Source organism: Belonocnema kinseyi, chromosome 8 (genome assembly GCF_010883055.1).
Source record: "Belonocnema kinseyi isolate 2016_QV_RU_SX_M_011 chromosome 8, B_treatae_v1, whole genome shotgun sequence".
Lineage (NCBI taxonomy): Eukaryota > Metazoa > Arthropoda > Insecta > Hymenoptera > Cynipidae > Belonocnema > Belonocnema kinseyi.
In genome coordinates, this window is record NC_046664.1 from 71,487,220 (window position 1) to 71,509,937 (window position 22,718).

General features: G+C 33.5%; 1 protein-coding gene across 1 annotated transcript in view; it reads left to right on the forward strand.

Annotated features, from left to right (window-relative positions):
- The first annotated feature begins 1,811 nt into the window (after positions 1–1,811).
- The window catches only part of LOC117178237 (angiotensin-converting enzyme-like), a 40,012-nt gene continuing 19,105 nt past the window's right edge, over positions 1,812–22,718 (forward strand). The window contains exons 1-6 of the mRNA XM_033369565.1: positions 1,812–2,237; positions 15,968–16,222; positions 16,726–16,894; positions 19,482–19,848; positions 20,942–21,260; positions 21,986–22,210. Of these exons, the coding sequence (XP_033225456.1) occupies positions 19,645–19,848; positions 20,942–21,260; positions 21,986–22,210 (748 nt within the window). The 5' untranslated portion in view covers positions 1,812–2,237; positions 15,968–16,222; positions 16,726–16,894; positions 19,482–19,644. The remainder of the gene's footprint in view (positions 2,238–15,967; positions 16,223–16,725; positions 16,895–19,481; positions 19,849–20,941; positions 21,261–21,985; positions 22,211–22,718) is intronic.

A 22,718-nucleotide genomic window follows, 5' to 3' on the forward strand; every position in this document is an offset into this window, starting at 1 on the left:
GTTATAAAAACACGTAAACTCAGAAGATGTGGACTGTGACTGCACCATATATCTAGTCGGGAGTGGTGCTGACTGAAAACAGATGATTTGGAGCGTTTCGCGTGCCATCTGTTGGTCATTCTAAGGACTTATTGAACTACCCTCGTATTATTGCAACAATATAATAACATTTTCTCGATTTCAAATCGTAGATTTAAAATTATTTATGTCTTGCGGTCCAATCGTAAATCAAAAATAAATTATGAGTCAAAAAAACATGTTCTTCGAAACTTAGATATTTATTTAATAGAAAAACTCCTTTTAAACTTCCTTACGTTTCGGTACACATGCGTATCTTTTTCACAGGTTGCATTTCTTAACCACTTTCAAAGTATTTGTTTATAAATGCTCAACAATAATTCTTTTAGGGAATTGTGGTGTGCAATTTTCTTATTTTTAACACAGATCAACAATATATTCACAAATAGTGATAAAATTGGTAGTTGTTAAGATTTTTCATCGGTGTCATAATTTATAACGAAAAATTAGCATAAGTTAACATTTACTGTACAAATGTCCTAAAATTTGATAAAAAAATGTTATAAAAAAGATTTTCTTCCATGAAACGTATCGAAAGTTATCCACAAATTTTTACACATGTCTCTTGGCAAGAAATAGCTTTTTTCTGCACGATAAAACGTTACTTTCTGACATTTTCTAATCGAAATTGTCATTAACAATAAAGCAAAGTGATATTTAGTGTCTCATATCCACTCATATCCACGCGAGATATATAATTCCAATAACAACGTAGGAAAACATTTTTTTAACTAGGAAATCGCCATATAGGACATTTGTTTAAATATTCAATTGTGGGCAGAAAAATCAATTAAATTATGCGAAATTCTCATCTAAAAAACTTCATTAAGAATTTGTTTATGCCCTAAAATTTCACAATTTCAATGTAACGCCTAAAACTAGACGAACCCTACCTCATTACACGCGAAACAGCGTAACGTCACCAATTATAAACTAGCGCATTGCCGATTCTCTCTGAGTTTGGATCTAACTGTGGTTACTGTACTACGGTCGGTAATATAGAAACCACAAGATAAATGCAATGTTACGATGAAGGGATAAGAACTCAGAGAACACGGATGTTAGGTCCTTAAGAAACTGTAATTCTAGACTTAGTCTTTATAAAACAATTATAGTTTATTAATCGTCATACAAATCTATTTATACTTTCAATAATTTAAAACAATACCAAGTGAAAGTCATGAGAAGTATAAAATCACACGCGTGTTTAAATTAAGAAACATTCCTAAGTTGCATACATTAGTTCATCATTACTTGTAGCCCACTTAGTGGAATAAGAGGTATATGTTCCTGAAAAATCAAGAATAGAGATGTGCGAGAACCGATCGTTATGGTCAATGGACTATATTAGTCATCACATACAATAGCGTGGCTCGCTAGTATCAAATGACATATGGATCAATTAAAAGCAGATGTAAGGGAACACCGAAAGTATCAGTGGACAAAATATAAATATTTTTCACTCAAGAAATATGAAACTGAATACGAGTCATTCTCCGCACGAATATCAATATTATCGCGTATTCAATTCCAGTAAAAAACTTTCCATGTTAATATATGAAAAATACGTGCTATGTCAAAATCTAACAAACACGTTCCATATCAAAATATAGCGAATACGAGCTCACAATTGTAAACCATATCCTCCAACATGGGAACGCAAGCGTATATAAACCCCGGGAACAACTCTGATAATTATCTTTAATTCCAAGCAGTCGTACCGACAACGTCACTCAACTTTGATATACGAATCGCGTACTTTAAGTCTCTTGAGAATCTAGTAACGAATCTTAAAGTCTGAGTCTTTCGGCAGTCATACTGACTGTTACCACAAACGAATCGCTTGCTTCCAGTTTTTCCAAAACTTAGTAACGAATCACCGTGTTGTGCATTAGCGTCCCGTCGGCTGAGACTTTTGGTCGTCGTTAATTGAGTCATTTCTAAATAAATTCCGTTGTGTTAACGTTCGAAAAAAGTACTCCAGTGTGGATTGGGCAGCTGTTTAGGGCATTGTATCGCACTGCACCTTGTGAAACGTGCTTGTGTATCGTTCTCACCAACAAACATCTAGTAAGGTTTCGTTGCTGCCTTACACTATACATGGAGATACAATCGACAAATCAACTCTCTTTCGCCCTTTCTTGCAGAAAAAGGGTCATGTAAGTTATTATTTTATAGCTGTAATCTATTCTATAATCTTTGGTTTAAACCTTTAATGAATCTACCTTTCTCTCATTCATTTGATAATACTGAAATTGACACAGTTCGTATAGAACTGATAAGTGACAACATACCTACAAAAAATATAAATTTTCAGGCTTTACCAACCTGACATAATCAGGACCCTGGTTTTTCTCTCTCTCCAAATGTCCGTACTACTCTCACCTATTAAGCCTTGTGATTTTATGGGGAGATCGATGTTTGTCCTTGCGAAAGTTGAGCTCTACGTGAGAACCTGTTGGGCTGTCTGTAAAGTGAGTCGTGATGTTTATAATATGTTTTGTTGTGAGAAGATACGACTGACGTGGCAGTTTTTTGCTTGGCTCTACTTGATATTCTCGTATGTTGTGAAACTTGAAAGTGGTTTGACCCGAGCTAGAGTATTATATATAAATAAATACATTGTGCGTTATTTATGTCAATCTGTAGAACTATTCATTATACAGTATAGTGGAGTTCGGAACTAATAATATTACAACAGTTGACTCCATTCAGTAAAGGGCTATCTAACTTTCACTTTTCAGGGGACGTTATAGGCTCATAACATGGTGATTTCGAATGAAATAATTTCGATTTTCTGTTTATAGTTTATTCAAAATAGCAATTCTTGCAGTTTTGACGGAAAGTCTTTCGCAGGCAAATAAAATATCTCGTGTCGCAACTAAAACAAATTCTGATGCTCTTCTTAACCCTTAAATCGCCCTAGGGGTCCTGGGCGACCCCAATTTTTTCCGCGAGATTATACCAAAGCCCGTTTTATTAATTTAAATTCTTTGAAGCCCGATTAAGCTTCCGGTTTATACGGTTGGCAGGTGGATATGTAGATTATTTGATCTGCGGCATTAGTAGGAAGCAGTCGAGTTGCTGTATGTGCAGTAGAAAAGAAGATAACAAGGCCCAAGAGGCTTGTTATTCGTGCAACGGCCCGGTGTGTCCAAAGCATCGGGTATTAATGTGAGGAAATTGTGTCGGTAGAGAATAGCGCTTTTATTATTCATTATTTTTTCATCTGTTATTATTTTGCAACGATTAGTCTACAAAAATAAGGAAATTACATGAGAAAATAGTGAAAAAATTCATTTTTCACGTTTTTGTAAGTATTTATTTGTTCTAACGCACATTTATAAAACTCGACCATGTGTTAGCTTAGGATTTAATTGGAAATCAACAAATAATCTTTATCAAAGAATATTAAGGCGATCTTCGTTGTATTATTTCCGAATCAGGACCATTAAAGTGAAAGTGACTAATGTGTGTATGTGTGTGTGTGTATTTTCGGAAAGTGTCGGGCTACCTGAAGGGTAAAACGTCGCGGGGCAACGAGTTGCAACTTTGACTTTCGTCGAGTGTGTTTCTAACTATTGCTTAGGATTGTTAAAAGTAGAAGAGCAGGAATAGCGTTTCGCGTTTATCTTTAAGATTTATACCAAATTTGGATTGACGTATGTAGGACTCCTCCCAGAGGTTTTTTGGATTAAGTGGTTTTTTCCGGCCAGGTTGACCTGAAGCAATGCCAGAGGGAAACTTGGTAATGTGGATGTACAGGAAAATTCGGGAGTTCATCCGCGAATTATTATAATAAATTTTATTTAGTAAATCGAGTGACTATTTAATGTCAACCTTCCCACTTCGTTTCCCTTGCTTGTTCATATCCGATTAGAATTAATTTGGATTGGTCGGTTGTATAACAGCGCACTACAATTTTTTCATTATTGTAACCTTATCCTCACACTGAACGAATAGTTGGAGAGTATACAGTAATTTTTTTATACTGATATAGCGGATACTCATTGTGAAATTATTAGATGTAATGGCGCTTCAAGGGTTAAGAAAGCCAGAAAATTTTTGGTAACAGTGAATAAAAATACACCCGAATAAAATAATAAAAATCCATAGCATTCTGGAATTAGGATAGAAATATCGCGGTTGCAAACTTCGCAATCGGACTTAAAAACAAAAATGAGGCTTCGTAATTCAGAAAAAGGTTATGGGAAAAAGTTCAGGCATTTCCATAGAGAAAATTGAATAACGAAAATAACAAGGGGCAGTTTTTCTTCTTCAGCAACATTTGGGAAAGTTCTTGGACAGGGAAGGTTAGATTTAAATTTATATTAAAATCTTGAAATTCTTTTGATGAAATTAATTTTATTTTTTTCATTGAGGTTCTGGAACAAACTGAGGTGTTTTCACTTTAGAAATTTCTTTATTACCGTGTAGTTGGTGCAAATGCTACAATCATTCTGAGATGTACCTACTACCATCTCGGGAGAGCACGAATGGTGCGGTTGCGAAATTAGGAGAGGAGATAGCCAAGAGGGAGTGGCGGGGTTGAGTACCGCCTGCTGTTGGCGGTCGATTTTCCTGCTGCTGCTCAGCAGGCCTCAGGTCTTGGCCCTCTTGCTCAGGGATCCCGTTGTTCTGTTCCTGTTCTTTCACCGGCAGTTTCAACAGTTTTGTAATGAGTCGGGTGTAGGAAGTGTTCGCTTTATGCCCAGCGATAACACCAACGAGGCTGTCTAGTCCAGTGTGAACGGCAGTGATCCTCCCGAGAAGCCAGGTTTCGTTGGACTTGATGAGGGGAGGGTCGACGATGCCGACCATGTTGCTGACCGCGAGGTTTGAGCGAGGCCTGATCCACTTGACTCTCTGTTGGAGGCCGTTCAAATACTCACACCTACAGTGCACCCAGAAGTGGTCGCCTAGGCCGTTGACCAAGATCCAGCATGTCGCTTGATCAAAGGGCGTCTTTGCTATGGAGAGCCATGGCATAGAGGTTAGTGACCTGACAGTTAAAAAACGAACAAGCGTATGGTCTCGATATCGTCTGGACGCCGGTGAATGGCTCAAGTGGTGTGCAGTTTAGAACTCTCTTGATGCTGACGAGCAGTGTGGAGAAATTCGCGTACATTAGCTTGCGGGCCCGACGACACGACGCAGACAGGATTTCACAGATTTGATGCACGCCTCTCAAAGTCCACCAAACTGGGGCGTCGAGGGAGGATAAAACACCTGGTGATGCCCTGCTGGGCAAAGCTTCCCTCGACAAGGCCTCAATCTGTTTCCGCGTTGCGTCAGAGCTGGCAGGTCGAGCCTAAAATCTACCCCCACCATACCTACTGCTTGGGAGCCGCAAAACAGAAGGTGCATGATTACCACTGTAAGTTCGTGTGTAAGTCGAAAATGCACGATTCGAACTTCGGTTTTCTCAGGGTTTCCGCTGCAGGATAATTGCCGATTTGAAAGCTTCGAAAAAAACTTCTGTGATCTTCTATTTATATCTTGATCCCCATTTAAAAGAAAGTGAAGAAATTGGTGATTTTACTGTTTGGTAGGATTCTTAATTTCATGCATGCGTCGATTTTGAGGTTATATTTTTTGCAGGTGTATATAATATGAACATACATACATACATGCATACATACATATACGAGGTGTATTTAAAAAGTAAGGTGACTTTTCAATTTTCGCGGGCTACGTACATTCAGGTTTTAAATTTTTTGTTTTGTTGTGTTGGTACACTCGTCACGATCATATGTTCACAGTTTTGACTATATAGCTCGTGTTGTTTTTCTGGCAGAGGCGTAAAAGGTTAGAAGGGTTTGGTGTGCTCGGCGATTTTCTTCTTTCAAAAAAAATGGAGCAAAGAGTTTGAATTAAATTTTGTGTGAAAAATGGAATCCAGTCCTCTAAAACTCTTGAAATGTTGATGTCGAAGACGAACTTCGCCCTGGACGTCCCAGCTCGTCAACAACAGATGAAAACGTTCAAGCAGTGGAAGAAATGGTGTTGAAAAATCGCCGAATTACCATCAGAGAAGTTGCTGAAGATGTTGGCACATCGATTGGCTCATGCCATGCTATCTTTTCGGACGTTTCGGGCATGAGACGTGTGTCAGCGAAATTTGTTCCAAAACTGCTTAATTTTGATCAAAAGATCCATCGCATGACCATCGCTCAGGAGATGTTGAATGAAGTCAATAATGAAATTCACCGGATTTGGCCCCCAGTGACTTTTTTCTTTTCCCAAAACTGAAGAGACCCATGAAAGGACATCGATTTTCAACGATTGAGGAGATAAAAACTGCATCGCTGAAAGAACTCAAGGCTATACCACAAAATTATTATCAATCAATTGATTATGGTAATTTAATATGAGATTTTGAAAGATTTGTTATATGTTAGGATATTTTAATAGATTCCAAGGAATTTTTCATTAATTTAAATATTTTAGTGTAAGATTTTAAAGGATTTGAAATATTTTTTCGTATTTTTAAAATTGCAATATTTTGTCTTTCTGTAAAAATTATTATTTTTTTTTAACCACAAGCAAAGTAATCTTTTTTGTCGAAAATTTAACTATGATTAAACACTAATTTTTCTTCTTGATGGAAAATAAATTTCTTTTGTACAAAGTTGATGTATTTTATTAAAAATACCCTTTTTTAGTATACAATTCAGCTTTTTGGATGAAAATTTAACTATTTTGTGGAAAGTTGAACTATTTATATTAAAATTAGTGAACCAGTCATTAACATTAACATAATATTTTATCATTATAATATTAACATCAATAATATATATGACACGCTCAGAGTAAAGCGAACTAAAAAAAAGGTTGCGGAAAAGTGTAGTAAAAACAGGCGAGAGCAAAAGCGACCTAAGAATTAGTCAAGAGGTAAAACGACACAAGAATAAAGGGAGAAAATTCCCCCCACTTTGATGCTGCGAAGGCCAGCCTCGTGTAAAATCGAAAATGCGCCAACATGAATCGAGCTCGCTCGACTTCACGAATGACGATCCAATTAGCTGCTCCTCAAAATCATTCTGGTTTTAAAATCCTGAGTTGCCATAGAATAATTACATTTGTTGCAAAGAGGAAAATATTTTCACCATATAATTGAATTTTCACTAAAAGGATAAATTTTTAACGGAAAATGGAATATTTAATCTTTATCTAAACAAATCATATTATATCAACAGAAAAGTATTTTTACAAAAAAGGTGGATTTTTAAAGAACGAAATGAATTCTTAATTAAAATAGATGAACTTTAAACCAGAAGAATAAATTTTTACCAAAAAAATATAAATTTTTAACTGTGAAAGATCAATTTTCTTACAAAAAAAAAAACAAAAAAAATTTAATTAAAAAAGTACATTTTTAACCGATAATGATACAGTTAATTTTTTTAATTTCAAAAATTAATTTTCAACAAAATATTAGAATTTTCAAAAAGACAAAATAAATTATTTTTAACCAAAACAAATGCTTTTTAAAACACGAAGAATAATTTAATTTTAAAAAAAACATGAACTTTTAATAACTGAAAGCAGTCCATTTTTAAGCAAAAAAAATTTAACACAATAGTTAATATATAAATTTTCAACTAGAAAAGATCAATTTTACATAAAAAATGAAGCAGTTAAAATTCAAGTATTAAAAAATGTTTTTTCAACCAAAAATAATCGAATTTTCAATGAAGGTGTTAAATAATCAACCAAAAGAATGAATTTTTTACCAAAATAGATGAATTTTTAAACAAGAATGATAATTTTCTACTACAAAAATAAGAATTTTTAGCTGAAAAAAATAAATGGTAAAAAATCAATAAAATGGTAAAATTTTTAACTTAAAAATTAATATTAAAACTAAAAAACAGGTATTTAACCAAACATTTAATAATTCATTTTAAATTTAAAAATTTTAATTTTTAACAGAAATAATGAATTTTCAACTGAAAAATATAATTTTTAATAAAAAATTTAACACTTGAATTTTAAATTCGAGAATTTAATTTTGAACAAAAAGAAAACATCCGAATTTACTACAGATTAGAAGTTTGAAGAAAGAAGTGAATACATAAACAACAATAATAATATTCTACCAATAAGATGGATTTGTAACCATATACATACTTGAATTTGAATGAAAAAAAATTTTTAACAAAGAATGGAATTAATACATGTTTAGAACAAAATTAATAAAAAAGCAAAAAAATTAATTTTAAAATGGAAAGATGAATCTTCGAAACAAATTAATTTTTACTAAACAGCCGAAATTTCCAATAACCCAAAATTCTCTTTCAACCAAAAAAAAAAAAAAACAATGAATTTTTAATCAAGGAAAGTAATTTTTAAACAAATACTTTTTTTTAAAAAAGACATAGTTTCAAACAAATTAATTTGCAAAAAAACGAATTATCGATAAAATGGGTAAATTTTCAACCATGAATGCCATCGTAACATTTTCAATCAAAAAAATAATTTAAAAATTACGACTTTACTAACAAAATTGTTAACCAGATAATTGAATGTGTTAACTAAAGAAGATTTTTCAACCAGGAAGGGAATAGCTTAATTTTCAGCTGTATAAAAAGTTTAAATAAGTAGATCAAAAATTATCATTCTATGGACAAAAAACGATTTCTCTATATTAGTCGACAACATAACAATGAATTTCAATGTTTATTTAAAACAATTGTTCTCTTTATTCGCCTCAAATACGAACTGAGTTATTAATAGAAATAAATAAGAAAGTCTAACTCTTTTTTATTGAATACATTCCTTTTTAGTTTAAAACTTCTAGTATTACATTTTTTGTGATGGAGGCTTCATCTATTCTGTTAAAGTACTTCCTTTTGACATACAAATTTCTAAAAAAGTCGATATTTTTTTCTATTTGGACTTAAGAAGCCTTTTTGGTTGAAAATTTATTTTTGAACTGAAAATTTAATTGTTTAATTTTTTTTTAAAATATATCATTTTTAGTTGGAAATTAAACTATGTAGTTGAAAAATCGTCTAGATTGATAGGAAATTATTCTTCTCGTTTGAAAATTCATCTATTTTTATTAAAAATTCAGTTCTTGGGTTGTAAATTCCACTCTTTCGTTGAAAATTAATTTTGTTCTTGTTGAAAATTTTGTCATAATTTCTTTTTTTCCCGTTATTAATCATATTTTTACTGAAAATATAACTATTCCATTTCTGGCTAAATTAAACTTTTTTTTAAACACTTTCTTTTTTAGTTGAAAATTCAACTGTGTGATGGAAAATTCATGTATTTTGTTGAATATTCGTCTTTTTTATAAGAATATTATTTTTTATGTTTGTACATTCATTTCTTTGGGGAAAATGTAACTTTTTTGTTGTTAATTCGATTTATTTTCAAATTAATTTTTTCAACTGAAAATGTAACTGTTCCTGTTTTGGTTAAAAAAGTACCTTTTTTATTTTAAAAATAACTTCTTTCGTGGAAAAATAAACTATTCTGTTAAAAAATCAAGTGTTTGCTGAAAATTAATTTTGTATACTAAACCCAGAAATGTATCACTTTCGGTTGAAATTTTTTTAAATTTGAAACTTGAACCATTTTTCTGCGTCTTTATTCATGAATATTGAATTTTCAAAGATGAAAATTTATTTTTTTTTGGTAGAGAATACGCTAAGTAAAAGATGATCTCTAGAGCCGATTTTCTTAGTACTCGTTAATTCTAAAATATCTAATTATAGAATCTAGTTGTAATATGATTTGTTTATGGTCACTCTTAGCCTGTGAAGATGATCACGTGTGATTATTCCTATGATGCTACATTAACCAAAACGTTTAATTATTAATTAATTAATTTATTGATGATCACTTTTATCGAAACACACACCCCTATTTTGTTTTAATTGTCCAGAAATCGAAGCTGGGTTTTAATACGCGTAAGAGATTCACTCCCTCGACTAGTTCCCAAGGAGAACCCCAGAACTATTCTTCTATGAATATCTCTTCTCACATTTGAAATTTCAGTTTGGCCAGATAATCACACTTCCTAGACCAGGTTTCGAGGAGAACCCCGAAGCTATTCGTCTGTGCGCCTTATCTTTTGAAACTTACTTTGCACCTACTGTAATATTGAATACCTGGTTTAGAGTCCAAGGAGAACCTCGGGTCTATACTTCTGAAAATATTACAGAGTTCTATCAAAAAAATATCTACGAGTTAAAGGTGCACGGCCTTAATGGCCATGAAAATGAAGTGGGCAGCTGGCAGAGGGGCCGTGACTTTTTTATGGGCTTAGCATTGGCGTAGTTGCTTTGGATGCAACTACGCCTCCAAGGGATGTGTAGTTGGAGCTTTGGATGGCGCGAAGGTACGCCGCGTGAGGTGACTGCGTCTGTTTAAAATGATCGGGTGTTTCTCGGCAGGAGAAACTGTTGAGTTACCGAACCTGCCTCCGACTTACAAGAGGTCGGCTCTTCGACAAAGGGTGCTACTCTTCTCAGGGCGCTGTCATGACGGATTAGCTGACACCGCTAGTGTTCTACGATCTCAGGAACAAAGTGTAGCGATAACTTCTGGATTTTCGTTAGTTGAGATGTATCGTCATTTAGCGTCGGGCACGATTTCGTGAATATACATGATGTGGTTGTCTACCAAGTTGTTTTCCGTTAAAGCATCGGAGTGAAGCTTATCTGTAAGTGACTCCAAAGGTGGCACTCGGCAAGGGGGATGTCAAAGGAGACTTCTGATGGTCGACAACTTAGTTTTTGTCCAGAGTAGAGCTCGATTCTCGGTGACTTGTGATGTCAAATGCAGCACGGTATGATCAGCTTCTCATGCTCCTTAATCGTCTCCTGAAACGAAAGCCATTCACGGGCCCAGAGCTCGGGTATGCGCATATCCTAGTTTAGTTTGGCTCGCCACAGATCTTTAATTAGAATCTTGGCGATTACCATGACTGGAGCGAACCACACGGGAGGGTCAAAGATTTGAGCCAGCTCGGCGCGGATCGTTTTCTTGGTGAGTTTGCGCTCGCTATGTGCAGGCAGAGGGGGAAACTAAGAGCATTTCTGCGCTTAGTCCCAGGCCATCCCATCAGTTGAAAAATGAAGCTATGTCCGTTGAAGTTTGTCCTCTGGGGCAATGTATTTAAGCAGTTCGGGGCTCTTTGATATCCACTTTAAGGATGATGCCGCCAGCTTTATTGAGCGGCAGTCGTCGCGAAGCTCTTGAGGTAACGGGAGCTGGCTTGGGCTCGCGGGAGATTAAAACAGCTCGAGGCTGCTCTTTAACGGGTCGCTGATCTATTCCTCTTTTGAACGGTCTAGGATCTCCCGAGACGTTAGTGCGCGCTGAGCCCTAAGTCGGCTCACGTTTGTGGAAGGAGATGGGGTTAGATATGCAAGGAAAGGCTGGCCCTGAACGTGTGCGAGTTCTACAAAGCTGGCGCGCGAGGCAGAGCCTAGACTGGTGCGCCTGGGGGTGCGGAACTGAGAGGTATGTAACGTTAGGCTTATCCTCCAGCAAAACGCGGTTCCTTAAGCGATGTGAAAAACAGGCTTGAACCCGATGTGCAACACGCCGTACGGTCATATCGCGCGCGAGACATGACGCAGCTTCTAAAGCAGTGCGCCAGGCAAGTCATGACCTGACGTGCAAAAAGCCACAACGTCATGCCACGCGCTACTCGAGCCGCAGTCCCGAAGCTTGAGGAAAGACAGGCCACAGCCTGGTGCGCGAAACACCGCAACGTCAAACGGCGCTCGTGTCGAGACACAGCTCCTGAAGTGCAAACAAAACAGGCCACAGCCTAATGCGCAAGGCAGGCCATAGCCTAATGCGCTAGAGGCTTTAACGTCATAGCGCGAGTGACTCGAGTTGCAGCTTCTGATAATGCATAATTAATCGACTTCTGCTGTACTTACTAGATTGTCCAGCGGCTGGGTCCATGACGCCGTCCGATTTGGGCTTCAACCAGACTATCTCGGAACACGTCGTTCAGCGCGTCTGTTGCATCGGCTCTTGACGAAATCCTCTTAAATATTCGACTCGATGGACCAGTGTTGGATTGACGTTTCGGAATAAACTGAGATGGTGTTTCTACTATCGGAGTTTCTTTATTACTGTATGGTCGGGTCAGAACCTATAATTCTACTGAGGTGCACCTGTTTCCACCTTGGGAAGCCGCCGGTGTGGGCCTTCGAGAATAGACGCATCCAACATTTATCATTATTTTTATTTAATCCAGCAATTTCAAGAGTATTTCAAAATCACGAGAGAGATAACTACAATTTATTCTATCGCTAAAATTTGCGATAATGCAAATCTAAACAAATATGGTTTATTACACCCGAAAAAATTATGGGATATTATGGCCAAGGGTCGCAATCCTAAACATTTTCTGTATATTTGGAAACAATGGCGAAAGGCTTCTCGAAAAAAATCAGACCTCACTATGCTCGATCTGTTGAGTTAGGTAATATAACTTCATTGTTAAATAACTTTACTGATAAGCCTGAAATGTGGCTTCAACAGTAAGAAATACAAAAATACCAAAAAGATATTTGTAAGTTCGGTTGAAACTGCTTGAATAAAAAAAGTAAATTTTTGATTATTAATAAATAATCATACTCAATAATCAACATTTGGATTCAGAGACTCTTCTGAAGGATCTGAAGCGTTTTTACCTGCAAATCCATGCTTATATAAGAACTCAATTGAGGAAGAGGTATGGAAGTGGTGTTCTCTCAAAAGATGGACCAAATCCAGCTTATCTTCTTGCCAACATGTGGGCTGAATCTTGGGAAAACATTGCTGACTTCACCTTTCCTTTCGCTGAAAAAATGTACTGGATCATAATTTGTACAACAATAAAGGCTTCCACTCATCACACAGTTCCGTTCACAGAGACTTTCCATAATTTTTTCACAATAACAGCGACCGGTTCAGGACCCCCTCAAATTGTTGAAATCTACTAAAAAATTATATGGAAATATTTCCAAATCTTTTAAGTCATTCAATTCTTGTGAACAAATTCTTTGAACAAATCAATAAAAATAGTGTAAAATCCTATGAAATCATTTCAAATATTTCAATATTCAAGAAAATTCTTTAAAACCGTATACAGACCGAAATATTTGGAAATATCTTCAAAATCTTTAAAATCCTATGAAATTCCTGAATTTCTACCATTTTTTGCTGTTATTTTGGCTCACTTCTCACACATTTCACAATTTGGCCTCTGTCATTGCTGCTCTCACCAACAGAATAAACCAAAAATTCGCTTAAGTGACTCTTTATTCGTACCGACATCAATTAGGTCAAAGTTTGCACTAGGAGAAGAGTAGATAATCTATTACTTCAAATGATGTATTCTTATAAATATATGTTAGGTTTTAATTTATGATCTTTTGCAGAATATAGTAGGGTGAAAATTAAAATTAAAGTATGCGCTGAAAATAATGCAGCTTTTCTTAAGACGGCACATCATGAAATGAGCCATATTCAATACTTTTTGCAATTAAAAGACCTACCTGATCATTTGCAGAAAATAAAGCTCCTACAAAAATGTACTACAGCTAACGGAGCTCTTTTAAACCAATTCTTTCGGAAGTGTCTAGAGAAAGTAACGTTACTTCCTTACACTTACATTATGGACTGGTGGCGTTATGACATTTTTAGGGGAAAACTATTAAGGATCAGTACGACTGCCAATGGTACCTATGTACTCTCTAAATCTTAATCAGTGAAACTTCAATGATCTTCAGTGAAATTTCACTGATTCAAATAGCTAGAAATGGGTCGCTGGCAATCAGTGATAGGATACTTATTGATTAAGTGGAATCATCACTTTTGAGGGCTGGCAGCATTGCACCATGTCAGTTTAGCAATCATAATAAAATAATATTTTAGTATATTCAATCAAAGAATCATAGCGAAAACTCGAAATCTATCAATATGCACAAATATTTAAAAAGGTGAACAGTTCCGATGCTTTTAAATGACAAACAACCTTGCATATTATTTTAATTTCAAGTTTGGACTGTCATGTTCAAACCTGTTAAGTAAGTACTTCCTATACGAGTAAGTCTATATTTATCCCGCAGTTAGTTCAGCAGACTTACATCCCGCAAATTAAAAACTTTATTAAATTAAGGAATTCTTCTTGCTACTTAAGTAACAGACTAACAACAATTTTGTTAAAAGCCATTCTTTTGAGATAAAGATTCAATTATTTATTTGAAAAATAATTATGTCGTTGAAAATTCATATTTTCTGTTTAAAAATTTAAACGTTTGGTAGAAAATTCTTCTGCATGGTTTAAAACTACATTGTAAATAAATCATTGTTTTGGATAAACATTCATAATTTTAGTTAAATATTTATATTCTCAGTTGAAATTTCACGTATTTGTTTAAGAATTCATCTATTTTGACGGAAAAACTATATTTTTGTTTTTCACGCTAGATATTTAAATCTAGTCGAATTAGATTTAATATATTACTCACATTGATTGTATTTAAAAGAATTTATTACCATATTTCCATGATAAATCTAACATATTTCCCCTATTTGAATTCACTTAAAAAAAGTTTTTTGACTTCTTTGTGTAAGTGTAGGGGGGGGGGGGGGGGGGGGGGGGAGTGTCTAAAAGGTGTGCATCCGAAAATAATTTTTTTTTTGTCAATTCGCTTCTTTTTATTGAAAATTAATTTTTATACACTGAAAATTCAAATATTCCATTTATTTGCTTATGATGTATCTTCTTTAGTTAAAAATTCCGTAACTTGATTCCAAATTAGTCTTTGAGGTCTAACTATGAACTTGTTTGTTGAACATTTAACTATTTGGTTAAAAATTCATTTTATTTCATTCATTTCATGCATTTCATTCATTTCATTCATTCAATTTAATTAGGTCATACAATTAATTTCATTCATTTCATTCATTTCATTCATTCAATTTAATTAGGTCATACAATTAATTTCATTCATTTCATTCATCTCATTCATCTCATTCATCTCATTCATCTAATTCACCTCATTCAGCTCATTCATCTCATTCATCTCATTCATCTCATTCATCTCATTCATCTTATTCATCTAATTCACCTCATTCAGCTGATTCATCTCATTCATCTCATTCATCTCATTCATCTCATTCATCTCATTCATCTCATTCATCTAATTCATCTCATTCAGCTGATTCAGCTGATTCATCTCATTCATCTCATTCATCTTATTCACCTCATTCACCTCATTCACCTTATTCACCTCATTAACCTCATTCACCTCATTCACCTTATTCACCTCATTCACCTCATTCACTTCATCCACTTCATCCATTTCATCCATTTCATTAATTTAAGTCATTTCACTCATTTCACTCATATCACTCATTAGATTCATTTAATCCATTTCATTTATTTTCTTTCATCTATTTAATTGAAGGACTATACCTATAAATTGTAATATTAGTGGGCTTACTATTTTTTTAGTAACATTTTTTTACGTAAGATCTTCTAATCCCCCTCTCCACGGTCTTATAAAAAATTAGGATTAATTTAAGATTAATTTAAAATTTAATTTTTCATAAGCATCATTAATCTCCTAGGTTAAGGTGTTTTTTATACCTAAAGGGAAATTTCATAAAAGACAGGAAAAAGAGAAAATTGCTGGGGAAAAGTCAGGGATTTTTAAAATTTGGATTTTCTAACAATTCGGCCCTTCGCCTTTAACATGCGATTAGAAATTTGACTTTCGGTCTCTGACCCACGATCTCTTCGTTGACTGATTTTTCTAAAAAGCTTATTTCATAACTGGACAAAATTAATTAACATGGAACAATTGATTAATATACATGTTTTTTTTATTTATAAGTTGATTAAGTCAAATATCAATTCCAGGTGGAAATTAGTGAAAGAACATCAAGGAATAGAACCTAAAATTGATAGGACAGAAGATGATTTTGACCAAGGATCTAAATATTACATTGCTGCAGTTGCTGAATATTTAAAGTAATTTATCGTTTATGTCACTCACTTCCAGTTACACAGATCCTTATGCATAGAAGAGGGAGAATATGATTCCAAAAATCCGGAAACTGAACCTGTTTATAAATGTGACATTACTGGAAGTAAAAAGGCTGGAAATCTTTTCAGGTAAGTATAAAGTATGAATGTGTTTAAATAAGTTTTATCTGAAATAGGCCGAATAAGCGCTGATTACCTGTCCGCGGAGCGGCAGTAAAATAGCACTTTATTGTACCGTTGTAATCGGCACGTAAAGTGACAGCATGGAGGAAGAAGTGAATGAGAATTGAAAAAAAGTGAAAGAAAAGAGCGAGAAGAATACATTTTAAAACTTCTTTAAAAAAAGAAGTGCATTTTCGGCTAACCACTTGTCCCCACGCGCATGTGTACATGGTACAATCAAGCGCCATTTTACAGAAAAAGGGCGCTTATTCTATCTATTTTAGATAAAGTATCGTATGCACCACGGCAGTAAAGTTGTTTTATACTCGAATGCAGTTTTATTGTTCTCGTCTTCGACTCGGAAGTTAAATTCTGCATCCTCTTATAAAGATCAACTTTACTGCCTAGGTATATAATCTATTTTTTTAATATGAAGAGAAAAGTTCCTTAATAAAACTTTTGAATTTCAGATCCATGCTAAAAATGGGCAACTCTAAACCATGGTCAGATGCAATGACGGTATTAACTGGTCAAACAAAGATGAGAATTTCTGGTATCTTGGATTATTTTAAACCGATTCAGGATTGGCTCACTGCTGAGAATAAAAAAACCGTGAATTCATTGGGTGGAAAAAAAGCAGTAAGCGTATTTTAAAATTATCAATTATAATCAATAATATCAATTCAAATATTAATCAAAACGATGAATGCTTATATTGCCTTTAAGTTTTTGGAAACTCGAGGTTAGAAAATCTTTTTTTTTTTAGGAAAATATTTTGGATTTTAATAATGTAATCGGTTTTTAAGAAGAATTCTAGAAAATTATATATTTATTTCGACGGTTTCCATAACGTTTGATTAAAAAACGTATTCCTTCATAAATATAGTCTTTATTTATCTGCTTTCAGTCAACTTCTGGTTAAGAACTAAATTTGTGGTGAAAAATATTAATTTGTATACAAGGAAAAAATGAATTCTCAGCTAAAAGTGCTTTAAGCAATAGTAGGCTAGTTTAATTTTTAGTTTAATAAATTAATTTCCAACTAAAAAAAAAGAATTTTCAACAAAATAGTTAAAGTTCTCATTGAATAAATAAATTTTGAACTAAAATGATAAATATTCATAAATTTTTACTTTGAACTATAAAGTGGAAATTTCAACTATTATGACAAATATTCTGTAAAAAAGACAAATACAAAAGTAGTTGAAATTTCAATATAAAATAATAATTTTTCAATCGAAAATAGAATAGCTGAATTTTCAGTTAAATGAATTAATTTTCATCAAAAACTATGAATCTTCAACCAAAAAAATGAGTTTTTCAATAAATAGTTCAAATTTGAACGCACAATTTCTCTCAGAATAGAGTTAGAAAGTTACGGATTTTTCCACTTTTTATCCAATTTTTAATCAGAGTGGAGAAATGCTTAATTAATTTTAAGAAGCATCATTGTTTAAACAATTTATGGTTATTGTTAATAATATTCTTTTAGGATAATGCTACAAAATTGCAGTTTTTTCAAAAATGTCCACTTTTTCCTAAATTTTTTACGAATGTGAAGTAAATAATACAATAAAGTTATCAAAATTAATTGCCTAAGCGATTTATGCTTTAGAATTGTTAATAATATTCAATTTAAATAATTTTAGAAATGTGTGCGTTTGTTTCGAATTTCTCAACTATTTTTCTACTTTTCGCTCGGAGTAAATTATTAATTTTTTCAAATCATAAAAAATCATTATCCAAACAAATTATTATTGTTTATAACTATCTTCTCCTTGATTAATATTAGATAGTAGCGGTTTCTTCCGAAATGTTTACTCCATGATTCTCTTTTCATTTATTAAAGCAATAAACAACGTCAGTAAACAAATGTAGTTGTTTAAACAATTTGTTAATGTTTATAACTATCTTTTCTTAGGTAAATGCTACTAAGTTGCGATTTCTTCTGAACTCATAAACTTTTTGTTTATTTTTTTCTTTCAGTAAGGTAAGCAGGACAAGTTACAAAACATGCTTATTTAAACAGTTGCTTATGGTTTATAACTATCTTTCCTTAGAGTAATGCTAGAAAGTTTTTTTTGGTCTAAAATCGTTAGTTTTGCTTTATTTTTTGAGTTCTCAGCAAATAAAAAGTGAACGACAAGAAGATTTATTTTTAAAATTGTATTGCATTTTTTAAGTGAATTATTTTTGCTCGTTCTGCAATGTTAAACAAAATTAATTTAACCAAAAAACTTAATAAAGTCAATAAAGGGACCGACCCTATAGCGTTTGCATTTTTAAAAGGTCTTCTTCCTCTTCAGAAGATTTTGGAATTGAGTTTAGAAAAATTAAGGTTTAAACCATTTTTTGAAAATTCCAAACAATATTTGAAGTTAAAATTTTAATGAAAATATTCATTTAACGAATAAGGACAAAAGGATGGAATCAATATTCAATATCTTTAGTAAAATGAGTGGAATGTCAATGATCTAATAGTATTGTAAGATAAATTTAGGAAATATAGATTGATTTCAGGCTGCTTATACAGTAGACGAAAATCTCGAAGCTGATATTTTCATCAATTATAAACTTATTTCATGTTTTTTAACATTTTCTATTTTATGGCGACTTAATTTATCGTGCAAACTATTCATTTTCTAATAAATCATGCAGCTGGATGTCAAGATACATGCTTGTAAATTTTCCTTATACGTTAAAAAGTGTTCATAAACGTTTTCTATTATTTTGGATAAATATCAAACGTCCGGACCTCCGCCTTGAAGTCATTTTAATATTGTCTATCATTACTAATAACAATTATTGATAAACTAAGTGAGTTTATAATTTTGTCAAGTATTTTGCGGCGATATTTATTTCAACATCGAATAGCACATTAGAATCTTGTTTTTTCTTCTTAACTGAATTTTAATTTGCTTTGTGACTTGCAATACAAATTGTAAAAAACATAATAGTTTGTATTTGCATTTGGCTTGCTTAATATTCGTACATACATATATATATCGTGGTGCGAAAAAATTATATAAAAATTGTAGCTGGTCACCTGAAAAATACAATCATTACTTGATTTTAAGAGAGCGCTATGATGAGGTTGCGAACGTAAGTTTTATGTAAACTTCGACAAAAAATTTATAATAATTAACACTACAAACTCTTATACAGAGCTATTTAATATCCTGACATTTAAGTATATAATAAAATATTCTTAATTTTCTTTTTCTAGTTTATTCGCAATAGCAATTCTTGCAGTTGCTATAGCAGGTCTTCCGCGGGAACGTAAAAAGTTTAAAGCTGCAACTAAAAATGATCCAAATGAACTTCTTAAGAAAGCCAGGAAATTTCTGGCGATAGCCAATAAACAGACCGCTGAATGGAAAAATAAAAACATGATAGCATCCTGGAATTATGAAACCAATATCACGGATGGGAATTTAGCAGTCAAACTTAAAGTCTCAAATCAGGCTTCAGAAGCCAAAAAAAAATTGTCGGAAAAAATTAAGTTATTTCCATGGAGGGAATTGAAAGACAAAGATGCTAAGAGACAGTTTTTCCTGCTCAGCAACATTTGGGAAAATTCCTTGCCTTCAAAGGTTATTTTTATATATAACAATAAATATATATATTGTATAATACAATGTTACAAAAACAATTCTGCAGCCCAGGCTGAACCGCCATATTCAAATGTTTCTGAGGTCGCTAAATCCAAATCCGGGGCTATTTTGACCCTACAGGTCAGGATCAAAGTGAAGTAAAGGTCAAAATAAAGAAAACCTTTGGATCGAAGAAAACCGTGGATCGGAGAAAACCTCTGCTTTCTGGCGTTTTTAGAGTCGCTGAATTGAACTCGAGGTCAGATTGGCCCCATGAGATCAGGATCAAGGTCAATTGAAGGTCAACATAAGAAAAAACCGCTGAATCGGCGCGAACCACTACTTTAGAACGTTTTTGGTGTCGCTTAATTCGCATCTGAGGTCATTTTTACCCCATCATGTTAGAATGAAGGTCATCCTATGATCAAAATTGAGAAAAGCATGGTCGTGGTAAAAACTTCTACTCTCAGACGTTTTTGGGGATGGGTCTCTGAATCCGAATCCGGGATTACTTTGAACCTATAAGTTCGATTCCATGTTTTTCTGAATTTTGACCCTGGGGTGACCTTCACCCTGACTCGAGGGTGTAAAAAGGAACCCAGATTCAGACTCAGCTACTCCAAAAACGTCTGAGCGTAAAGGTTTTTTTCCTATCCACTGATGTTCTTCATTTTGATCTGTACTTGAGCTTGACTCTGACCCGGTGGAGTCAAACTGACCCCGGAGTCAGATTCAGCGACCCTAAAAACGTCTGAGAGAAGAATATTTCTCCTATCCAATGGTTTCCTCCAATTCAATGGTTTTCTTCATTTTTATCTTCAACTGACCTTGATCCTGGCCTGATAGGGTCAAACTGACTTCGGATTTGGTTTCAGTAGCTTCAAAAACATATGCATGTGGTAGTTTAGCTCGGGTTGCAAAATTTTTTGGTGTGACTGTGTTATTAAAGTGTTAGGGAGACCGAAAATATTTTTCCTATAGTCACTACTGAATTTCATTAAACCTAGACACGGCTATTTATTATATGCCAATAAGTGGTATAGTCATGGATTATGTTAATGGAATTATAAAATAAAGTTTTTATTTAATTTAGCAATATAAGGAGTTTGACAATATCGTCAACCAGATGAAGAACATTTATTCTAGTGGAATCCTGTGCGATCCCAAAAATATGAAGAGATGTGATTCAGCTGTGCAGTTAGAATTATGGGATATTATTCCGAAGAGTCGCAATCCTAAATTTCTCCTGAATATTTGGAAACAATGGCGAAAGGTTACTGGGAAAAAAATGAAGCAGTTCTATCCTAGATATGTTGAGTTGGGTAATATAGCTTCAAAGTTGAATAACTTTCCTGATAAGTCTGTAATGTGGCTTCAACAGTATGAAACAAAAAATTTCCAGCAAGACATTGGTGAGTGTAGGGTTGTAAAGTTTCAAATATTAAAGCGGAAAAATCTGAAAAATTGAAAAAAAATGCGATTGAGTAAAACCTTTTCAACTTTCTCTCCTTTTTCACTTGAATGCAAACTGAATTAATAGAAACTAATGAAGAAATTAAACCATTTTTTATTGAAACTTCATTATTTTCTGTTAAAAAGTTTACAAATGATTTTTTTTGTTGGAATTTGTTATTTTCGAAATTCTTGCTAATTTTTCTTTTCTTAAGCATAGTTAGAAATAGTGGAGGGTACCAATAATTTGAAAAATATCTAATTTGAAGGGAAAAGTTTTATGCAAAAATTACCGAAACTGTCAAATTATGTTCTTCTTTACTTTTGTTGACACCATAAAATAGTATTGTTCAGAAAGAAAATAATCTCAAAGGATTTTATCAATGTTTTTGTAAAGATCTCGAAATTAATGCAAAATAGAAAAAGCCTCAAGAAATATTTTTTTAGAATCTTTTTAGAACGAAAAGTTTGTTTCTTTAACTTTTTTCGTATCATGTGATGTTTTAGCAAAATATTTTTGAACAGAATTGAGCTTTTCCAAAAAATTTATTTTGCCATTTTCGTAAAATCTTTAATGGTTCATTGACTCAACTCCCGTGGTGATAGGAGTCATAAATTATTGACTCAAAAGTATTGATTGTAAATTATTTAATAGCCACTATTGTTAATTAAAATTTGGTTTCAGAGAATCTTTGGCGGAAGCTGAAGCCCTTGTTCTTGCAAATTCATGCTTATGTAAGAGGTAAATTGAATAAGAAATATGGAGATGCTGTTGTATCAAAAGATGGACCAATTCCAGCTCATCTTGTAGGTGACATGTGGGCTGCATCTTGGGAAAACATTGCTGACTTCACTCTTCCCTTTCCTGGCAAAAAGTTACCAGATGCTACAGCAGCTCTGGTTGCACAAAGTATAGCAAATTTTTTTATTCTTTGGTAAACTTTATTTTTGGAGCGTCAAATCTAGTTCAAAAAAACTCTATAAAATCAAATTTCAAATTCAAGGTGTTCAAATGACAAGGTTCCATTTCTGAAAGACCAAATGAAAAGGTGCTAACTCGTGGAGACCAAAGTAAAAGGTGCTATCTCAAGTGATGCAATCTCGAAGCTTCAAAATCTCATTTAAATTGAATTTTGGACATCAACGTCCTCAAATCTGTAGCACATATTCATTTAATTTCAACGAGTTAGCAACTTTTCATTTAGACGCGTCGAATCTAAAATAAAAATAATATCTTAAGATATGCCATTTTCATTTCCGAGGTTCGCTCGGCCTAAGTTTTCTCTTGGAGAAAACTAGATAGTCCCGGTACCTCCAATGATTTAAACTTAATTTCAAGGGTCAGCGGACTAAACCTGTTAAATGACATTTCAGAAATTTTACAAGACGAAGAAAAATCGTTCCTCGGACCTATGCTT